This window comes from Aulonocara sp. 'chitande type north' Nkhata Bay, linkage group LG1 (assembly GCF_057382095.1).
Source record: "Aulonocara sp. 'chitande type north' Nkhata Bay isolate Kocher_YH1m ecotype deep benthic linkage group LG1, A_spYH_male_GT1.1, whole genome shotgun sequence".
Lineage (NCBI taxonomy): Eukaryota > Metazoa > Chordata > Actinopteri > Cichliformes > Cichlidae > Aulonocara > Aulonocara sp. 'chitande type north' Nkhata Bay.
The window spans coordinates 29,197,448-29,218,864 of record NC_141344.1 but is presented as its reverse complement, the minus strand read 5'-3'; the positions used below and the strand labels follow the sequence as shown (position 1 = coordinate 29,218,864).

Sequence of the window (21,417 nt, the reverse complement as noted above, 5' to 3'; positions counted from 1 at the left end):
ATGAACTTTCCCCAAAATGTTTTATTTTTCTCTTTGGAAGTTATTCTTCCACCAGCCTAGCTGTTCCTGAATTCTCCAACTAATTTGGATTCTTAGAGTGCCAAACCTCCTTCCTGTAGTTGAAAGTGAGTTGCGAACCATGGACACGGGGTTCCATCTGCTGGCCATTTCTAGAAGTCGCACTAAATAAATAAATAAATGAATAAATACATTTAAAGCAGAAACGATGTTTAGAATAGTTTTGCTATTCAAGTATTGTATTTGTTTTTTATGGGGTAAGGATATAATTTCTTTTATAGGGTAATATGATTTTTTTTCCTCTAGAATTTAATGTCATGGTTTAAAATGCCACAGTGCTGTCAGGGTCTCCTGCATGGGGTGGGAGATGTTGTCCAACAGAAATGACAGCTTAGCCACCATTCTCCTGTCACTCAGCACCTCCACTCTGTCCAGAGAGCATCCTAGAACAGAGCTGGCCCTCCGGATCACCCTGTTCAGTCTCTTCCTGTCCCCAACAGAGATGCTGCTGCCTCAGCGGACCACACTGTAAAAGATGGCTGAGGCCACCACAGAGTCATAAAAGGTCTTCAGGAGTGGGCCCTTCACTCCAAAAGACCTGAGCCTCCACAGCAGGTACAGCCTGCATCTGAATTATGAGTCCGGCCAGTTTATTGTTCAACAATAAGGTACCTGTAGCTATCCACAGCCTCAATGTCCATACCTTGGATGTTCAGTGGTTGCAGTGGAGGATGTTTGTGCCTGCAGAAGTCTACCACCAGCTCCTTGGTTTTTCTAGTGTTGATCTGGAGGTAGTTCTGCTGGCACCAGTCCACAGAGTCTTGGGTCAGTTCTTTGTACTCCCTGTCATCCCCATCAGTGATGAGGCCGAATACTGCAGAGTCATCAGAGAACTTCTGAAGGAAGCACTGGGAGTTGTGGGAGAAGTCTGCAGTGTAGATGGTGAAGAGTAACGGAGCCAAAAACATTCCCTGTGGGGCCCCTGTACTGGAGACAACCCTGTGTGACACACAGCTCTGAGTTCTCATGTACTGTGGTCGGTCGGTGAGGTAGACCCAGTATCCATGACGTGAGGTGATGGTCCACTGTGTACTCCAGCTCTCCTTCAGAACTGTGGGAAGAATGGTGTTGAAGGCGCTGGAGAAATCAAAGAACATGATTCTCACAATGCTCCCAGCAGTCTCCAGCTGAGAGACGGAACGATGTGGAAGGTGAGTGACAGCATCATCCACTCCAATGCCAGGTTGGTAGGCAAACTGAAGTGGGTCCAGTGATGAGCTCACCAGAGGCCGAAGCTGAGCTAGGACCAGCCGCTCCAGGGTCTGCATCAGGTGGGATGTCAGAGCCTTCGGACGTAGAGTCTTTGGCACTGGTACAACACAGAAGGGTTTTCCAGAGCTGTGGAACTCTCCCCAGCCTCAGGTTTAGGTTGAAGATATGCTCCATCACCCCACACAGTTGGTCTGTTTCTCCCTAACGTTTAGCAGTTAGCACCACAACCACAGTTTAAAATTTTAACAAGAAATAGCTTTGATCTATTAAAAGTAATAGAAAAAAAATTCAACCACAGTGATTATACGATATTTAAAGTGGGATTTTGTATATATAGTTTTCCGCATAGGTTTTATTATTAAGCAGGACTTGGATTTATTATTATTATTATTATTATTATTATTATTATTATTATTATTATTATAACTACAACAACAATAATAATGTTGTTGTTGTTGTTGTTAGTGGTAGCAGTAGAGGTTGAGATTGTGGTAGCAGCATTAAAATCATTATTAGAGAAGCATTGTTACTATAAAACAGTAAAGAGTAAAAATTCGCTTTTTTCCTCATTTGTTTTTAGCCACGCCACTTTTGTCCCTTCACGGTCCTCGTAGCCTGCTCTTGTCTAAATAACAACCCTGCGGCAGCGGCGGCTCGTCTGTCAGATTCTTTAGTTGGAACTTGCTGGAGTCGTCGTCTTGCGCCGATGTTAACCTAATATTTGTACCTCAGTCCTGAACTGACACTACACGATGGAGTATCTGTTCCAGGTGAAAATCGGCGCTCTGATCGGGTTGTTGCTCCTAACTCTTCTTTTTGGATTTATCCCCGCTCGGATCAAATGGTTCAGAGAGACAAATGGGACAGGTTGGTACACACTAATATGAAAAAGGAATGGCATAAGCAGCTGCTAATAGCAGCAGTATCTGTATTTGAGAGGATAAAATATGTGACTGCTATAATCTGATTTTCAAATACCGAGATCTCACCAATCTCAGCTCAAAAGGCGGAAAAGGGGAACAAATTATTAATATTACTTGTTCTCTGTTAGTTGTGTCTCGATGTCACCAATGCCGAGCTAAACGGGAGAAGTTGCTCATTCCTGTAAGGTATTCCTGCCTCTTTTGGGATTTGCTGCCATTTACAGATAAAGGCGGAAACCTTAATTTGCAAGAAATGTAAACGAAGTTTAGTGTAGCTTCAGAAAAGCCCAGTTACAGGAGCTCAATGGTTTCACCGTTGTAGCTTCCAGTGGATCACGTGATCACATATCACCTCGCTGAAATGTTTTAAGTGCTGCAGTTGATTTTTTTTAGCCCGGTCCTGGAAACTGAACATGCGCAGCACAAGTGTTGAAAAACAGGGTGGGTCTCACACGTGGAGGGCAAGATAATGCTGTAGATATTTTAATGTCTACATTTTGACGGTTTATTATTTCTAATATCACAGCAGTCATTTATGTCAGTCTAAAGGGTTAATCTGTCCAATCAAGTGAACCATCCTCTGACCTCTGGCTTCAGTCACCTGATAGCTGTGAAGGTTAAAACTCTGATGTCACATTTCTAGAACACAAAAGTGAAAATATGAATTTGAAAAAAATGTGTTATAGAGGTGAGTTAAGTTCGGCTTTCTTACAAGGAAGTGAAAGCATCAATTCTGGCTTATTGCTGCTGGAGTCCTCTTTTGAGTCATCATTGCTCATGAGCGTGTCACATGATGTTCCAACAATTCAAAGGGTGGAGGGAAATCCCGTGATTTATAGTTGGACATGTACCATTAATCTTTCAGATTTAGGTTTAGGTTCTACTGAACGATCAGATGAAGCTGAAGGCTAGTAGTGATTTAACAAGAGCCCGGCCCCTCCTGTGTTCAAAAATGATGACATCATTGTCAGTGTTCTTTATTTGTAAACAGTATGTTTTAGTGACAGGTCATAGTTTATTAGATTCCCAGCAATACATTTTGCATACTAGTCAGTAGCATGGGCTTTTTATCTGTTATGTTCTAATAAAAGAAATCAACATATAAGCTAGTACAGCTAGGGGAGTAATACAGACTGCCATCTGGCCAGGCCTCTGTTGTGAAAGAAATTTGATCTCCATTGGGTTTCCTGGTTATAGAAGGCTAAATAAACCAATAAAAAAGCCATTATATAGGACAAGGTTTTACTGCTGTGTTTAAGTTTGTGCTGAAACATAAAGCATGTTTTGTCTTCCTCTTTGCAGATATTCATCGCATGGTTCTCAGTTTGATCAGCTGCTTTGCTGGTGGGGTTTTCCTGGCAGCATGTCTGCTCGACATCATTCCGGATTATCTGTCAGACATTGGCACAGTGCTGGATGCTCGGGAGGTGGAGGTATCTCGGAATAATGATTTAGACGAACTCATAAAGGAAACAATATAATATAAGATAATATATCATATATTTACAATGCATTGATCTGTATTCCCAATTAATGTTATTTTTTTGCATGAACAACCTCAGATTTTCAGATTGTCACCTGTTCAAAGTATTTGTGGTCCAAAATTCAAACATATTTGCTCCACAGTCATGTGAAACCACAAGATTGAAAGGCTGTTTGTTATAGCTCAAAATACTATTACTCCTATTAATGCTGATATTTTCTATTTCATCTATTTTCATCTTCTACAGTAGATATCCTGTCTACTATTTCCTTCCTGTGTTAAACATCTATTCACTAATTCTTGATTTTACCACATTGACCCCGCTAACTGTTGAATCTCTGTATCTGGTCTTAAAAAGACCCCCTTTCCCCTTCCAGAGTTCATCATAGCTGCCGGCTTCTTCATGGTCCTCATACTGGAGAAGATTGTCCAGAGCTTCCGGGAGATGAGAGGGGCTCGTGAGGAGAGTGCTCCCCTTTTGCATGACCATGGGCACGGCCACGGGCTAGCCACAGCCCGTGATCTGGAGAGCAGCGGCCACCACGTTCATGTAGACTTACAGGCTCACTCCTCCTTTCGTTCCTTCATGCTCTTCCTGTCTCTCTCACTCCATTCAGTTTTTGAGGGTCTTGCTATTGGCCTGCAAAGCACTGACTCGAAGGTAAGACAGACCAAATCACCTGACGGTAACTGTGATCGCGTGCTCTTTTTTTTTTTTTTTCTTCTTAATCCACACAAACTTTTAAAGGCTCGTAATCGCACCTCTCTCTTGCTACGTGTCAAACCCGTGTCAGCATTTATTTGGGAAATTAATGCTCAGGTGAAGTTGAAGTCATGTTTGCAGAGCAAGTTTCAGTTCAGAGCTTCAGAAAACTTTGGCAGCAAAATGAGTCGGATTTATTTCTACTGATCGAATGACAGCACAAGCAGCTTTAGCAGAATTTCAGTCAGCATCTTTCATTCACATGAAAATTTGATGTGTGTGTTCAGCTGTACTTTACAACTGAGAACAATATATACAATACATAAAATGTAACTGTACTGTACAAAAGTCTTGAGTAAACCCCAGTTTACTTATATGTTGCTCTGGTCTAGCGCAATAGCTCTCCAAGCTTTCTAACACTTTTTCTGTTTCTTTGGACATTGGCTGCTTTTTCACCCATTTTCGGTCCACTCCCTGTACCTGACCATTTTCAGTACAATGTTTATTTTTTGTTAAGCCACTTAACACTGACATATGAATAGGGATGAGTATCGTTTAGGTTTTATCCGATACCGGTGCCAAATCGTTACTTTTGAAACGGTGCCGGTGCTCAAACGGTGCTCAAACCGGTGCTTAAAGAATGGAGAACACAAAATTGGTCCAAAAACCTCTCATGTTCAGCTGTTTTTTGTAAAAAGATAACAATGTTAGCCTTTTCTGCAGCTATGGGGCATATATGGTATCACTCTTGGCTGGAAGCAGTGCTTAAACAATGGAAAAAACACAAACTTTGTCCAAAAACCTCTCATGTTTAACTGTTTTCCACTTTTTCTTTGGTCATTTTAGCCTTTTTGGCCAGGGTGAAGGGAGTATCTGCCATCAAACAAGAAGACAGCCGCATGTAGCTATGATCATGTTTGCTAGTTCACCTTACATGCATTAATGTAATAACGTGGTTAGCCTACTCAACGTAAATTACACACGAACAACATTAAGCTACTCACCCAGAGAAGAACGGCTGCTGCTGCCATCATCATCCGTCATCATTTCTGCTACACTGGCAGGGCTAGGGGCCAGGACTCTCCTCTTCATGTTTTTGGGGGATGATGCATAACAGGCAACCCACCCGCAGTAGATGTGCTCGGTGTGAGGTCTCGCAGCAAGCTATCATACGGCGCATTTCTTGGCTTTTAACAAAAACGCTATGCGTCGCCAGGTGTTTCATCGGATTTGAGGTGTCACCTCCTTTGACAGTATCACAGTATCAGCTTAAAGCACTTGTTGCAGGCTGCTGAGTTTGCATATTCTGCTGTGAAGTACAGCCAGACTTTTGACCGCTTCGCCTTGGACATTTTTAATCTGTAGCTCTGCTCTAAAAGAACGTACGTACCTGGACCCGCCTACTATCCTCGGAAACGTAAAATGATTGGCTAGAAGTGTATCACAGCTCAGGAAAAAAAAGCACCGAAATAAAGCACCGAAATGTGCGCTGCTTTTCAGTCTGGTTACTATCGTTTATGTCAGAACCGGTGCCATCATGGCACCGGACACCGGTACCCATCCCTACATATGAATCATTCAAGCATAAACTTATCAAAGAACCTATTTTAATTGTATCTTTAGGCACTTTGTTACCAGCAGTCTGTTGTATAAACGTGTGATTTGTTGCCAAAGATAACACAGTTTGACATTATATTGTTTTTTTCACCACCAAGGTGATTTCCAAAGAGCATTTCTCAGCAGGCTGTCTCCTTTATGCTTAAAAAAACCAACAACAAAACACACAACCAAAAGAGTAACGTTGGTTATACCACATATTGATGTTCTAGCTCCTTACAATTATATAAATACGTTGTATTTGTATGTATGTTTGGACGTTTCAGTAAGTCCCCAGGATGGCTTAAGACTTTTGCACACTACTCTACAAATATTGCTAGGGATGGGAATTGATTAGAATATATCGATTCGGTTCCTCATTGATTCTCGCTGGGTTGTTATTGGCTCCATTTTCAGAGTCACCGCCATTGCTAAGCTGCAAAAAGCAAATTACATTCACACAAATTTATTGCATGCTGTGGGTCAAATGTTTGTGCATGTTTGTTGAGGTATTCCCCCTCTTTCCTGTGATCAGTGTTGGAGTCGTGACTCACAGTCATTATTACACATACTACACAGAACACTTTTATTAAAAGTAATGGACTGCATTACTCAATTACTCCCAGGAAAAAATCATTTGTTGTACCACTCACTAAATGAATTCCATATTAAAATAGCTGAAACACTTATCGGAGCCCATTGCAGTAGCTGTCATAAATTTGTGTTTTATAAAACGGCTTCTTCTCTGGCAGCTGGTGAATTTGTTAGAACTAAACACATAATAATTAAAACATGTCACAGAATAGATTCCTTTTAATAATGACGGAATTCCTGCTACCATTAAACTTCTATAATTTAGCCCCAGCCTTAGTACAGCTAGTCATCTACATGCTGTTGTTTGTTTCATTGTAATTACAGCTTTATAACACAAAGTAAATCTAAATATACGCAAAATGTCTTTATTTTTTCCAGGTACTGGAGATCTGCATCGCTATTCTTGTTCATAAGAGCATCATCGTGTTCAGCCTGTCTGTGAAGCTGATCCAGAGCACAGTTCACCCACTGTGGGTTGCCGCTTACATCGTAGTGTTTGCCTTGATGTCTCCTTTAGGCATCGCCATCGGCATCGGTGTGATGGAGGCTCAGCTGACAGCCGGACCTCTGATCCAGGCCGTGCTGGAGGGGCTCGCTGCAGGCACGTTTGTTTACATCACTTTCCTGGAGATTCTCCCGCATGAGCTGAATTCCCCCGGGAATCAGCTCCTTAAGGTGATGTTCATCCTGTTCGGCTTCACCATCATGGCAGGTTTGACATTTTTGGGTTGAAACTGACATTTCGTTACTTTCGGCTGACATTTCCGTCAGGATATCCCTTGCATCTGTTGTACAGCTCCCACAGATTCACTTCACTTTGGTACACAGAGACAAACTTGAAGGAAGACGTAGCTTTGCTGCCACAGGGTCACACCTACTCCTGGAGTCGTTCATATCAAAGGAGCGTGACAACATTTGGCATTTTATTGATTTACATTTTAACTTTTACAGTATTGCATATTGAAATACAGAGGACCAAGACATGAAGAATCAATGTCAACAAATGCTATAAAATACATCAAATAGTATTAAAAATAATTGTAGGCTAACTTGTTTCTAAAATGTGACACATCCTAATATTTCCGTTCTAATTTGCATCTGTATTTAACTTTGTGGTAATTCACCAATTTTTTTTATTTTAATGTACTTTTTCAAGAGTGCTTCCATATGGTTTCATATTTGTGTTTTATTTAACCCACCGCCCAACTAAATCATGTGTTGCCATTTATTTATTACATATTTTTAAGTGTTTTATGCATTTGTGCTTAAACATGGATTTTCAAGGGAGAATTGGTACTGGGGGTTGTTGTGTAAGAGGGAAAATAAAACATAACAATAAATAAATATGAATATTTAAAAAATGAATGATTAGTTTATAATAAAACGGAAATATCACTGGTAAAAATTAAATTTAAAAAAAGATTATTAATACAAAGGTAAATAAATACAGATGCAAATTAAATTAAACCAGTCAAAAGTTTGTCCAAACCTGTGACTGGATTGTGTTTCTGTCGCATTTTATAAATGATATACATTTGTTTATATATCATTTATTTGTATATTGGTTTTTGATTTGGGCACTTTTGGCCCTCCATAAAGATGAACTACTGACTGCAGTGCTGCATTTGTTGAATTCATCGCTGATGTTATTTTGAAATGCATGCTGAACGTTGCCTCTGAACTTTCAGGATATGCACATCACCACTGCAACAAAGGGGCAGTCTATAAGTATGACCTCTTTTAATTCATTCAATCACTATGCCTGGTGCCTCCAGAGCTTTAATATTTATAAATCGCAAGGTCAGCGGAGAAGTTTGACAGTTACTTCTTTCCGAAATGCACTGATTGTTTCTTTACTTTTGTTTCACGCATGTTGTTCTTTACAGTTGGCTCAGTTGGGTATTTGGGGTTTGTAAACTGGTTTTTCACTGACCCGGTCTTGTTTACTAAATGTTGTTTTTCCAGTGATTTTAGTAAGTTCTTACATATTGTTCTTAATACTCTTATTTTACTTCTTATTACTGAAAAGATGATGCATCACTATTATTTTAAAAAGGGTTGCAGGTCTAGTATAAAGTATCATATTTCAGCCTGCTTACACTCCAAGTACTGACTGTTATATTTAAGCAGTGAAGTATCTCTTGTGTAATCTTCTGACTCCACATACGTGCCAAAAGCAGGAAGTATAAATTTGATTGGCATGAAAAGGACACTGTCATCAAAAAAAGTGTTATAATGACATGACATGTCACATGCCTCGCCTTTTTTATTTTTATTTTTTAATGTCACCTTTGGTTAGCCAAAGAAATAAAAGCCACTCCTTTTCTTTAGCACAACATCACCCAGTTTGCACTCTAACATATAAAAATCATTTGAAAACCTTGACTGTCTTTTTATAAGCAAACTACATGTATATTTTGCGCCTTATGGTCATTCTTCTCATGAGAAACACGACTGCTTTTTGTTAACCTTTTCAAAGTAAAAAGGAACTTTAAAAAATGAGTGCAAGTTCTGGTTCTTTCTTTGTTGTTGTTGTTGTTTACAACGGAGCTTTCTCGTTGTCTCATCGTCTCATCGTCTACTTTCACTCACACATGATCTCATGCATGAACCCCAAATGTCATCATTCCCTGACTTCAAACCAAAAACTGCAAAATAAATAAGATATTTAAAGTAATGGAACTAACACACATACAGAGATTCCTTCATTTTTGAGTGGGATGTGAAAAGAGGAAGAATTTTTAAAAGAGGAAGATCACAGAGAGGGTTCATGATTGCAGGGGTGTGGTATGGCTACGGGCAAATGATGTCCTGTGGTGACCTCTAAAGGGAGCAGGTGAAAGAAAAACAAGTCCAATGTGAATATTTAACTTAACAAATTGGGTTTTTAAAATTTTGCGTGGTGTGTTTGGGGGTTTGATTGCATTTGGCAGCAGATTACTGGAGCCACATGGTGGGAGTGTTGATCCTCTGTCTTATAGCCTCATCCAAAATGGACAGCATACCAAACAGACAGAAATAAGAGACTTAAATCTAAGTTTTTAGGAATACCATTTAGTGATTACGTGTAGGCACATGAAGGCGACATTTCAAGGAGGTATTTTAACATTTGCAAACACGCTGGTCATCTCACTTAATTTTCTTTTTAAGTAGTAATTTAGTGTGGAACAACCAGGGTCTAAATCGGGGTGGGGAACTCCAGGCCGTGAGGGCCGGTGTCCTGCTCGTTTCAGATCTCACCCTGAGTCAACACACCTGAATCAAATGCTTAGTTCATTACCAGGCCTCTGGAGAACTACAAAACGTGTTGTGGAGATCATTTAGCCATTTGAATCAGCTGTGTTGGATCAAGGGCACGGTCTAAATAATAAAAACAGTGATATCGAAGTTGTATGCTGGCTGACTGAAGATCTTGAATAAATAATTTTACTTTTAGCATTTAATTTGTAGTACATCATCTTCATTCCCTGAAATCTTTAATACACTGTAGATTTTGCCCTAATAATTCCCATACACTGAATACATTTTACTTCTGTTGTCCACAATGTTAAAAGCATCCCCTTAGTATAGTGTAAGTCCCCTTTGTGCCCCCAAATGTTGGCAGTGCCCATATGGAAAGAAATAGTAAAAACTTATATGTGATTTGCTCATGAAAGTGGCCACTTTCTCATTACTTTCATACATTGTTTTAGTAAGTATCCAAAACATACAAGTTTCATTATATAATTTTTCAAGGGATCTTATATCTGTTTTCACTCTTATATGCTTTTCATACAAGTTTCACACAAGACAGATACAAACTTTATAAGATTTATATATATCTTTTCCATATGGGTGCCTCTACTACTTGCAGTGTCGTGTGGTGCACTGTCAGGGAGTGGCAGCTATGTTTTGAGGGTCTACAAAGTAAAATCCACATGAATGCCAGGAGAACCCTGCACTGTAAAAGGATGCACAGTATACTTCGCACTTCAGAGGTGATCAGAGTGCACTGAAACAGTAAAACAGCTCGAAATTCTTCTTTATTAGATTTGTGGTCACAGAGTCCTGCTTGTTGGCTTGCAGGGTGACATAACTGACAGGAATTCCTTCGCATCTTTGAGCTTTACTCTAACCCAGAGACAAGAACAAAAAAAAAAAAAACATAGCCACATCCGATGTGATACATGGAGGAGTGGTTAACCCCTGACTGCCTCTGTAAGGCAATAAGAGCTTATTCAAAAAAGCAGAAAGAAAATCACTAATGAGAGCCTCTGATAGACGAACAATGACACAGTAAGCCTGCCAGTTCTAGATCACAGAGGCCTCAGTGTGTGGAGGAAGGAGACCCGGCAGAGCATCAAGCTTTAGTGTGGGGTGGACGGTTTACCCATACCTCATTAACCTCCTTACAGTAATGCCATTGAATACTCCCATTTTGTCTCGCCGACATGCAGATTACATCCTAAGTACCTAAAATGCTCTCCTTTTTCATGCTGCGATGGCACAACTTGGTCTTAGGAAGCACAATGTCACAAACCACATAAAAAAAACATGATTTGTTTTTTTATAATTGCACAGAAAAGGTTTTTTTGAATGCACACCACATTTCAAAGATTGTTGCCATTTAAAAAAAAGGAAAAAGATTTAGGTGACAAATGTCATATGACTCATCCAGCCATTAAAGATACAGTCGATCATTGCTTCAACCTTATGTGATTAAAAAAAATGAATGTTTTACTAAAAAATATAGATCGATTTGTGTGTATTTACGTCTTCCAACGAACTGATGCGTTCACATAAACTTGGTAATAATCCATTAAAAATGCATAAGAGCAGGCCAGTTATTGGAAACCGCTATGTTGCCGCCATCTGGACATCTTGGTTCTGACTAATTACATTTTATGTATGTGAGCAGAAACTAGCATGTTTCTGCTCACATACATAAAAAGCATGTCAAATTGATATTGTCTCAATTTTGTTATTGTCAACAGCATAGAAGAGCGACCGTCTCCACTCTGAAAAGCTGACAACAAGCCAGCTGAAAAAAACCCAACAAGCACAGGTTATAAGCTAACATTACGCCATCTATGTTTGCCTTGAGTGTCATAAGAACCTTTGACTCTGATACTGAACGAGCAGGGAGAGCTCAGAAAGCTCACTTTTAAGGAAACTGGTCTTGATCTTCAACAAAATTCAACGGAGTTGAATTCAAGTAGTTCGCTCCTTGTCCGTACTCAGCCTCTCGTTACATTCTGTTCCGTAGATTTTATGTCATCTGTCTTAAAGACAAAACAAGGGAAGAGAAAAAGAATGGGGAATAGAAACTAATGGCCGGCAGTATTAAAAAGCTTAAACTAAAGAAAAACAAACTTAAAACAGACACACATCTACGTTAATACACATAAACACGCATACATATACGTGTAAAGTTTGCATTCTCTCCTGCTTACACTTATGATCAATTAACAAATCACCTAGTTAGACTAATTACATTTTTAACCAATTCAACATCTATTTTAATGAGTTACTGCACTGGCATTTCATAAGTACACAAAAAACTGACACGAACCTCCAGCATGTTTTGACCAGACAATGGCAGTTAGATGATAAAATATTAGGGGGTGCTCATGAACTCACAAATCATAATAAAGGGAACATAACAAATTTCATATCAAACATATGTCACAGCAACTACAAATGCTTAGTGGTATTAAGGTCACTCACGGTCAGCTAGACTGAACAACCAATAAAAGAAACTCTAAAAGAAATAAAGCAAAACATGGATTCTCACTTCCTGCAATTAGTGAGAGGAACTAAAAGAGAGGCCAGTTTGTCTGATATTGTGCAGTCATGGATAAGTAATCCATAATGTGGGACCCAAAACAAGTGATCCCCTCTGAGGAGGATTTCAAAGAATGTGCATAAAGGAATAGCTAATGGTCCTCTCGCTCATATGACATTTCCTCCTTTCATGTCACATGTGCTGGGTTAACAGCACATGTGACATGAAAGGTGGGATTTCTCCTACATCAGTGATAGTGAAATGCATATTTCATGAGAATGTGGAAATAAGTGCTAATAAGAACTGTTGTGGAAGGTTTGGTCCAGGGTACGGTGGTCCTAAGGTGCAAAACAAAAAACACACCACTTTGTTTAATTCATGTGTTTTCTCAATGAAAGGGTTTCTTTTATTCTGATTTTGAGGGCAGCACAGTGGTCACCTCACAGCAAGAAGTTCCTAAGCTTGATTCCTAAAGCCAGACCAGGCTCCAGCCCCCCCACAGTGCTGATTTAGATCAGCAGAAGAAAACGGATGGATGGCTCTTTTGTATATTTCTATGTACATCAAGAGCAAAAAAAGAAAAGAAGCCGAGTCATATACCTGTTCAATAAATCTTTTTTCATACAATTAAAATAAAAAATAAAAAATAAAATTTCACTTTTTAATTTCATTTAAAACAAATTCTATTCTTTGTCTTGCATGTTTCATTTTGGCACCATGGGACTCCATCCCAGCTCACGCTTTGCATCGCAGTTTGCATCATCTAGATTAGCCACCTGTCGTAATCCACTGTGTCATTTTAATCCTACTTTGAGTGTTTTTTCTTCCAGTAACTCCTCCCCTCGTGGTCCTCTCTGTCCCTGCTGTCTCCTCTGCCACTCGCTGTAGGTCTCTGATCCTGTCTGCTCGAGGTAAGGCTGCTCAGCTCTAAATCATTCGATAGACAGATAAACACAGACAAATAACATATGAGCACTTTGAGGATATATGTATCATATTTTGTGTAGTAACTAAAAATCACATTAAAAACAAAATATTTTTGCTTTGATGTCAATTGACAGAAACCTTGTTTTTTACTTTGATTAATACGTCTTTCATAGTTTAAATGAAGGATTTATGCATTTGTGCTAAGTTTCTTCTATTGTTTGCTGCACTGCAATCAGGTTTGAATTTTGCTCTCTAAAGAGCCTAAAACACTCACTGAAGAGAAACTTCAGCACCTGTGTCATGATTCTTGGTTAAAGAGCTTTAACTCAATTATAACAATTATTTGGCTTTATACAGAATTGAAACTATATTTAAGCAAATTGTTTATATATATATATATATATATATATATATATATATATATATATATATAAACTTTTCAATTAAAAAAATGCTTTCAGTCAAGCTGCTTAATGAGCAATACAATGTATTAAAGACCCACCTCTTCATTTTGAATGCTATTGCGTCCTCCTGGTGATGTTGTATTTGTGTAGTTCTCAGATTATGTCATACATCATTAATTGAAAGAGCGTCTGCATTGTTTCTTTTTGGTGTAATGTGGTCACGTTCTGTTTGTGCCAAATCTTCTTCCTCCACAGTTTTAGCGTCGCTGCTGTGAGACGCTGCAACCATGGCTACTGTAAGTTCAATTTCTCTGCAACAGTCCAGAGTGCTCCAGTGTCACTTTATCTCTGTTTACGGCAGTTAGGTCAGTTTCTGGCCTCAGTTCAGTGGTTCAGTGTGGGCTAAAAGCATTAGAGGGCTTTGAGGTCTAACTGTCAGCACATGATGCTGCTTAGTATTGTTATTGTGCCAGTAAATGCTGGCTCTGGGATGGGTCCTTAAGCTGTTTTTAAGAAATGGCTTTAGAAGTCCTTTCTGCGATCATGTGAAGCAGATTAACCAGACGTTCGCTGGCATGCATCGTATGGAGTCCGGAGGTCCTTGGACCCATTTTTTGCACAATTAATGCATACTTTTATTTTTATTTGAAAACTACTGAAGCCTGAAACGATGAGGTAAAACACAAACAATAAAGGAGGATTTTAACGTGGATTTTTTGTCATGCAGACTGGTACTTTTCGCATGGTGTCAGAGGAGGAGCAAGCAATGAGGTCAAAGCTGGAGCATTTGACAGTGAAGGATCATGGGCCTGTGTTTGGGCTGTGCCACAAACTGCCTGGACACACTGTGCAAAAGGTAAAGTAAGCATAGTTTCTAATGGCAGCAAATACACGAGTCATATATATGGTCCTTGGATGGCTCAGGGTTCGTGCTGATGTTACCCTTCCAGGCGAAGGATGAGCTGAATGAGACAGATGAGAGACGGGCATCATCACTGAAGGACCTGCGGGCCTTGATGAAAGAGAGGGCAGCCGATGGAGACGGCCTGGCCAAGCTGATCCTGGAGCGCTTTGGGGACAAACCCGACTCTTTGTTCCTGCGCTTCCTCAGAGCTCGCAAGTTTGATGTCGACAGGGCCCACGAGCTCATGAAAGGTGATTTCCAACCTACTAAATACAACTTTATGAGAAGCACTTTATTTCATTGAGTAGAGAGACAAAAAAGAGAGTTTTTTCCTTGCATCATTTTGGCACCCAAGCGCTTCAGTAATTGATGGTGAGGCCTCTTTTGTGCTCCTCGTATGCATGAATCCCAGGCCATCGCTGAGGCAGGGGGGCATGTGTTCATTAATTGGGAGCTTTGAGATTCTTCTGAGTGAGCTGACAAAGCTGTTCTTTGTGTGTCCAAATGGGACGGCAGGTTTGCTTCACTTGTGAGTCCGCCGCGTTCTGCTGGGAACTTCTGCTGCTCTGGGAGCGGGTTAAGATTAAAAAGAGCAATTCGACAATAGTGAGGACACCTTATGACTTGCCCTGCACACACAAAAACCTCTTAATCTTTTTTTCAATCCTCCGAATGATCAGAATGCTGTTTCCTAACCAGATTGGGTCAAAATGATGCCCATTTATTATTCCAATAATATAATAATGTAATATTCCATTAAACCTTGAGCTGATCTTAAACCTAGTAACCTTAACTCAAGCATTGGCATAATTCTGGAACCAGAATTTCTGAATCTTGGTGCTGCTGTTGTTGGAATACTCCATCCCCACAAAAACAAAAATAAACACCTGCACATTCATCAATATAGAAAAGTTGTTCCGTGTGAGACTGGAATCCATGCACATCCAGATGGACTGTCTTTCCCTCTCTGTCTCTCTCTCTCATAAACACATTTACTGTGGGTTAATTGGTGCCTTGCTTAGATGGACTGGAGCCCCACTGACACAGGACTATCATTGTGTGGGTGCATCAGAAATATGCAGTGCTGTGTACACTGTGGGGTTGTGAGTTATTAGTATCCAGTGAGAGAATTCAATTCAATTCAGTTTTATTTACATAGCACCAAATCACAACAACAGTCACCTCAAGGCACTTTATATTGTAAGGTAAAGACCCTACAAACCCAACAATCCAATAATCCCCTTTGAGCAAGCACTTGGTGACAGTGGGAAAGAAAAACTCCCTTTTAACAGGATAAAACCTCCGCCAGAACCAGGCACAGGGACGAGCAGCCATCTACCACGACCGACTGGTGGTGATGGGAGTAAAACGGGAAAGACGCGCCGTGAAAGAGAGATGGGGATTAATAATAACTAATGAGAATGCAGCTGATCTGTTGGTTGTGGTTCTCCAGGTTACGTACGCTTCAGGAAGGAGTATCCTGAGCTTTTTGAGAACCTGACCCCCGAGGCAGTCCGCAGCACAGTCGAAGCGGGATACCCAGTGGTTCTGCCCAGCAGAGACAAGTATGGCCGCGTGGTCCTGCTCTTTAACATCGACAACTGGGACCTGGAGGAGATCACCTTCGATGAGGTACCCGAAAAGCAGCCCTGCACAGCTGCAGCTCAGTCATCCAAGTGTACTCTGTGAAATATATGTCCTTTTGCGTGTAATAGGTGTTGAGGGCATACTGCGTGATCCTAGAGAAGCTGCTCGAGAATGACGAGACCCAGATCAATGGATTTGTGCTGATTGAGAACTTCAAAGGCTTCACAATGCAGCATGCCTCAGGAATCAAGCCAGCTGAGCTCAAGAAGATGGTGGACATGCTGCAGGTTAGGGCTGAGCGAAATGGCCTAAAATCCAAATCACAGTATAACATCACTGCCTCTTGGTGTTCTTTTACGTTCTTTTAATGTAGCTTTTCATTGTTACGCTGATGACCTGCAGCTTTATGTTCCTCTAACCATTGGAAATTGTGCTGAAGTCTCTAAACTAGAATCTTGTGTATCTGCAATTAGGGGCTCGTTATCGGATAATTTCTTGCTCCTAAATACTGATAAGACAGAGTTTACATGAGACTCGAAGGAGAGCACCATGTTGAACCACATGCCCAAGTTTTTTACAGCAGAGGTTCTTGTCCATGCATTTGTGTCTTCACGTATTGATTATTGTAACGGGCTTCCAAAGAAAAGTTTCAGAGGTCTACAGATGGTGCAAAATGCAGCTGCTCGTATTTTAACAAGAACTGGGAAATTTGAGCACATTACCCCTGTACTGAGAGCTCTTCACTGGCTACCTTGTCAGGTTCGAGCAGATTTTAAGATCCTGCTGCCCACCTACAAGGCTTTAAATGGATTGGCACCTTCATACCTCTCCGACCTTTTACACCTTGATGTTCGATCCCGTGCTCTACGATCTCAGGCCTTCTAAAGGTTCCTAGAGCCAGAAAAAAGACAGTTGGAGAGCGTGCTTTTTCTTTTCGTGCCCCATTCTTGTGGAACAACCTCCCTCAAGATATTAGCCAGGCACGCTCTGTGGAGGTTTTTAAAACTAAGTTGAAGACACATTTGTTCACCCTATCTTACATGTCTTAATTCTATGTCTTTTAGTTTTTAAATTCTTACTATTTTTAACTTGTATTGTGTTTTTACTTATACTGCTATTTATTGCTTTTATTTATTCATCTTTTTAGTTTCAAATAGCTGTACAGCACTTTGTTTGAAAGCGCTTTATAAATAAAGTTATTATTATTATTATTAATTTGAAGCATGTGCCGTAACGATATATATCGCGATATATTCTCTTCTTCTGTATACCGTATTTTCCGCACTATAAGGCACATTTAAAATCCTTTCATTTTCTCAAAAATCGACAGTGTGCCTTATAATCCGGAATAATCCCCAGAATAATCTGGGTCCAAAACACCATCTGTTTCAGGTCCCAAAGTCAAAGGAACACAGCGGCATCACTGAGTTAAAAACTGTCTAAATTCTTTCATCTTTAATAAAATGATCAGTGTTGCTGCTTTACCAGGTGTAACAATTAAGTTTAACATCCAGGCATCCATGAAAACAGAATTTATTAAATTTAACAGAGTTAGACGTTAGCAGGAAGTCAGCTCGCTAGTTTCCACCTAAACATGATATTTTGACTGAGAGATTTCTAAAAGACTTAAAACGTACAGCTCTGCTATCACTTCCAACATAAATGAAGACAGAAAACGAAACAGCAGTGACTTTTTTAGGGTTGCTGAAGTTGGACTAGCTGGTATACAATGATGTGTTATGTGATCGCTAGCAACACAGCTATGTTAGCATAAACACAGTGAAGCTGGAGGATGAATGCTATCTTTTTTCCACTCAATAAAAGTTAACGCGAGGGTTCCCGATGACTAGGGACAAATGCAATCGCATGACAGGATGCTGTAAACGGACCAAACTTCAGTCAGGAGAACAACTGAAATAATCAGATGGGAATAGAGCAGCTGCAAGAGAATTCAGCATTAATAAATCAATGGTATGGAAGTGGAGGAAGCGTAGCTTTTGGCTTATTACTGTCGCCCGGCATAATTTGCAGATGATATTGCTTGCAGCCGCTGCAATGCTTTCAACCAAAACAGGCGCAGCTTGATGACTCCGTCAACATGCGCTATCATGGTAGAGCGCCTAGTCAAAATCTCTAACATTGACCAAATTCATATAATTTCTACTGTATACCGTTTATATCGCCCACCCCAACTGCAGGCCCAAACAGACTCAGAATGAAAGCTGATGTGGAGCCTCAAACTAGTTTTTGGCTCTTTTGTGTTTTTCTGCAGGACTCGTTCCCAGCCCGTTTCAAGGCAGTTCACGTTATTCACCAGCCTTGGTACTTCACCACTACCTACAACGTGGTTAAACCCTTCATGAAGAGCAAGCTGCTGGAGAGGGTAAAGATAAGGGACACAACTGACAGCAGCTATATTTTTTTGGTTTTAAATCTAAGCTACATCTTTAAATGCTGATTCTAACTTCCCTCAGGTCTTTGTTCATGGTGATGAATTGGACAACTACCTCAAAGAATTCGATGCAGACATCCTGCCTTCAGACTTCGGTGGAAAAGCACCGGTGGCCGACTACCAGCCCATCGCCACAAAGCTTTTTGGCTCTGAAGACACCGCTCTCTGAAGAAACAATCCTCCCATTTCAAACCCAAGAGTAGAGCCTTTTACCTGAAGTGCTTTTTGTGTGATCAGATCAGATATGTGGTCTGTATTAAGGCTAGATTTTTACTTTTTTTAAAAAAAAAAAAAATTCAGGCAGTACATAGACGTATGTAGGGTTAGAAGCAGGGGATGTTTTGTGTTATATAAATGGAAAAGGTAAAGGATGTTGTTTAGATATATGAAGGAGAGAATAACTGATAGTAATCACTTGTTACTTTACATTGACATGTACTGACATTCCTCTCATGTATGACATGTATGAGTGGAGGAAGAATGACAGAGCTGGTCAAGACCAGACTGATTTGTGTTTGGTGTGCTTTGCCTCATAGATCAATCTGCTGTACACAGAACAACCTTTTGCTTACGACCCCGTGATACAGATTTCAACATAGCAAAGTCTCGAGGGGTGAATTTGAGATTGATATCCAGAGGGAAAACTAATAAGGCATGTTTTAGAATAAAGGGCCTCCTGATGCAGTGCCTTAAATAGGAACAGTTGCTTGCCTCAGTGGCCTTGTTTCAACATATCATGTGAGGCGTGATGTACCAAGAAGATGCATTCTGGAGGTTGCACTGGATTGAAAAATGTCAAATAAAATCTTTTTTGTGCATCTTTTTTTTTTAAATTAATGACCATTTTTATCATTTGTTCTATATTTTAACCAGCTAAACCCACTCTAGGGTTAAATGGTTATACCAGGGTTAATTAATGAGTATATTTAAAATAATGGAGTTTTAAATTAGAGACTGAATGATGTGCGATTTTTTTTAAGGCCGATATCCAGTCCTTATATTTGGTGATTTTAAAATCTGTTATTCTGATGTAGTGGCTGATATATTTTTTTCTTTCAGACACATGAACCATAAACAGATTTCCCACACGTTTGTTGTATTGTTTTTTGTTTGTTTAATGCTCTGCCCAGGGCTGGACTGGGACAAAAAATCGGCCCGGGCCCCGACTAGAGACCGGCCCACCAGGAATTATAGGAAAAGCCATAAAGCCTTTGAATGAAAACAAATGCTGTTGTGATGGTGATGTACACTGTTATGTTGGTATATATGTATGATTACATTTTACATCAGATGACCACTTTGGTTGTAAGATTCAGATAATTATTTATCAAAAGCTAGACATTTTAAATGAGAATAAGAAAGAAAAGTATTTCTTTGTTTGTGCCCCCTTTCCCTGTTAATGCCCTACCTGGCCCCCTGGCAAAACTTTGCTAGACCCGCCCCTGCACAGATGTCAGCTATGTAAAAAATTATCCTGGTGTTATTTGTCTCTCAGAAACAGTTCATAACTTCTCTTTAACTCATTCATGTCACCTAAAAGGTAAATCTGTTTCTCCATCACCTGTTCAGCTCTGATGTTTCAGTAAGGACATCTCCTGGTTACATCTTCATGTTTCCCTCTCACCAGACATCCAAACCGATATCATTATGAGCAGCTTGTATGTCTGTGGCTCCAGCAAACATCACCTGATACTAGAAAGTGATATTAAATAAATTCTAACAACAGCTTAAACATGCAGTTTTCCTCTTTCTGGTGCAAAGTGGGCGATAAACAAACAAGAGAGACGGGACTTGCGACAGAAAAGTCATTGATCAGTTTCGTGATTGAAGTAGCAGCAAGAGAGGGAGGGGGAGAGAGTGAGAGAAGAAGAGGCAGCTGTGCAGCGTAGCTGGATGGCCAGTCCAGCTATCAAGTCAAGTCAAGTTTATTTATATAGCGCATTTAAAAGACATCAAGTGTCGGCCAAAGTGCTGAACAGAGAGATAATAAAATCAAATAAAAAAGAATTAAAATAGATAAGAAACATTGTAAAAACACTGTCAGACATCCGTATATATAGACACACAAAGCAGACTCTTATATACACCTGTTTGTAGAAATATAGATGTACATGCACATATGCAGATACATATAAGAAAGTGTACACATTCACACACAAGCACACATACGTGTACATAAAATAGGTGTATACATATATACATGCATACATCATCCAATGAGATAAAAGACCAGAATAACTAAAGCAGAATAAAAGTGGTGTCAAAGAGATGCGAAAGCCTTTGGAAATCGGTAGGTCTTCAAATTTGATTTGATGACTTCCAAAGAGGAAGAGGAGTTTATGAAAGAGGGAAGACTGTTCCAGAGTCTTGAAGTGGCAATGGAGAAAGCCCTGTCACCTCTAGATTATAACTGGGAGCGTGGAACCAATAAAAGCATCTGACTGGAGGAACGCAGAGTTTGAGTGGGTAGGTGCAGGCTAAGGAGATTGTATCTGGAGCCAAGCCATGGAGGGCTTTAAAAACAAATAATAAATCCATGAGTCAACTCCATATTTAACTCGCAGCCAATGTAAAGATGCGAGTATCGGAGTAATACTCTCCTTCTGGTACTGATGCATTTTGGTTGCAGGCGGAACAGGCTTGAGTGACAGATGTGTAAATCGAGAGAGTTACAGTAGTCAAGACGTGATGATATGAAGGCATGGATAACGATTTCCAGACCTTCAGATGAAAGATATTTTTGAGTTTGGAAATGCTCCCGAGTTGGAAAAAACTGCCACGAACAACTGA

At 40.0% G+C, this 21,417-nt stretch overlaps 2 protein-coding genes across 2 annotated transcripts; both read left to right on the top strand.

The window, feature by feature from the left end:
- Nucleotides 1–1,914: 1,914 nt before the first annotated feature.
- On the top strand, nucleotides 1,915–9,120 carry slc39a1 (solute carrier family 39 member 1). The gene is made up of 4 exons (XM_086292267.1): nucleotides 1,915–2,157; nucleotides 3,516–3,646; nucleotides 4,055–4,357; nucleotides 6,968–9,120. Exons 1-4 carry the CDS (start codon nucleotides 2,043–2,045, stop codon nucleotides 7,319–7,321), a joined length of 903 nt encoding a protein of 300 aa, XP_086148393.1. The 5' UTR covers nucleotides 1,915–2,042; the 3' UTR covers nucleotides 7,322–9,120.
- A 4,033-nt stretch (nucleotides 9,121–13,153) lies between these two features.
- On the top strand, nucleotides 13,154–19,715 carry LOC147339307 (retinaldehyde-binding protein 1-like). Its single transcript, XM_086292253.1, has 8 exons — nucleotides 13,154–13,264; nucleotides 13,940–13,980; nucleotides 14,412–14,540; nucleotides 14,635–14,839; nucleotides 16,042–16,220; nucleotides 16,304–16,462; nucleotides 18,448–18,558; nucleotides 18,650–19,715. The coding sequence occupies exons 2-8, from the start codon at nucleotides 13,972–13,974 to the stop codon at nucleotides 18,794–18,796; spliced, it is 939 nt and encodes a 312-aa protein (XP_086148379.1). The 5' UTR covers nucleotides 13,154–13,264; nucleotides 13,940–13,971; the 3' UTR covers nucleotides 18,797–19,715.
- The last annotated feature ends 1,702 nt before the right edge of the window (nucleotides 19,716–21,417 follow it).

What these genes read in the sequence shown, in the direction of transcription:
- slc39a1 (XM_086292267.1), top strand. Translation starts at nt 2,043, where the DNA reads ATGGAGTATCTGTTCCAGGTGAAAATCGGCGCTCTGATCGGGTTGTTG. An exon ending in TGGATGCTCGGGAGGTGGAG is followed by an intron (nt 3,647 to 4,054) that starts GTATCTCGGAAT and finishes GGTCTTAAAAAG; the next exon opens with ACCCCCTTTCCCCTTCCAGA. An exon ending in TGCAAAGCACTGACTCGAAG is followed by an intron (nt 4,358 to 6,967) that starts GTAAGACAGACC and finishes TATTTTTTCCAG; the next exon opens with GTACTGGAGATCTGCATCGC.
- LOC147339307 (XM_086292253.1), top strand. An exon ending in AGATGGTGGACATGCTGCAG is followed by an intron (nt 16,463 to 18,447) that starts GTTAGGGCTGAG and finishes GTTTTTCTGCAG; the next exon opens with GACTCGTTCCCAGCCCGTTT. An exon ending in AGAGCAAGCTGCTGGAGAGG is followed by an intron (nt 18,559 to 18,649) that starts GTAAAGATAAGG and finishes AACTTCCCTCAG; the next exon opens with GTCTTTGTTCATGGTGATGA.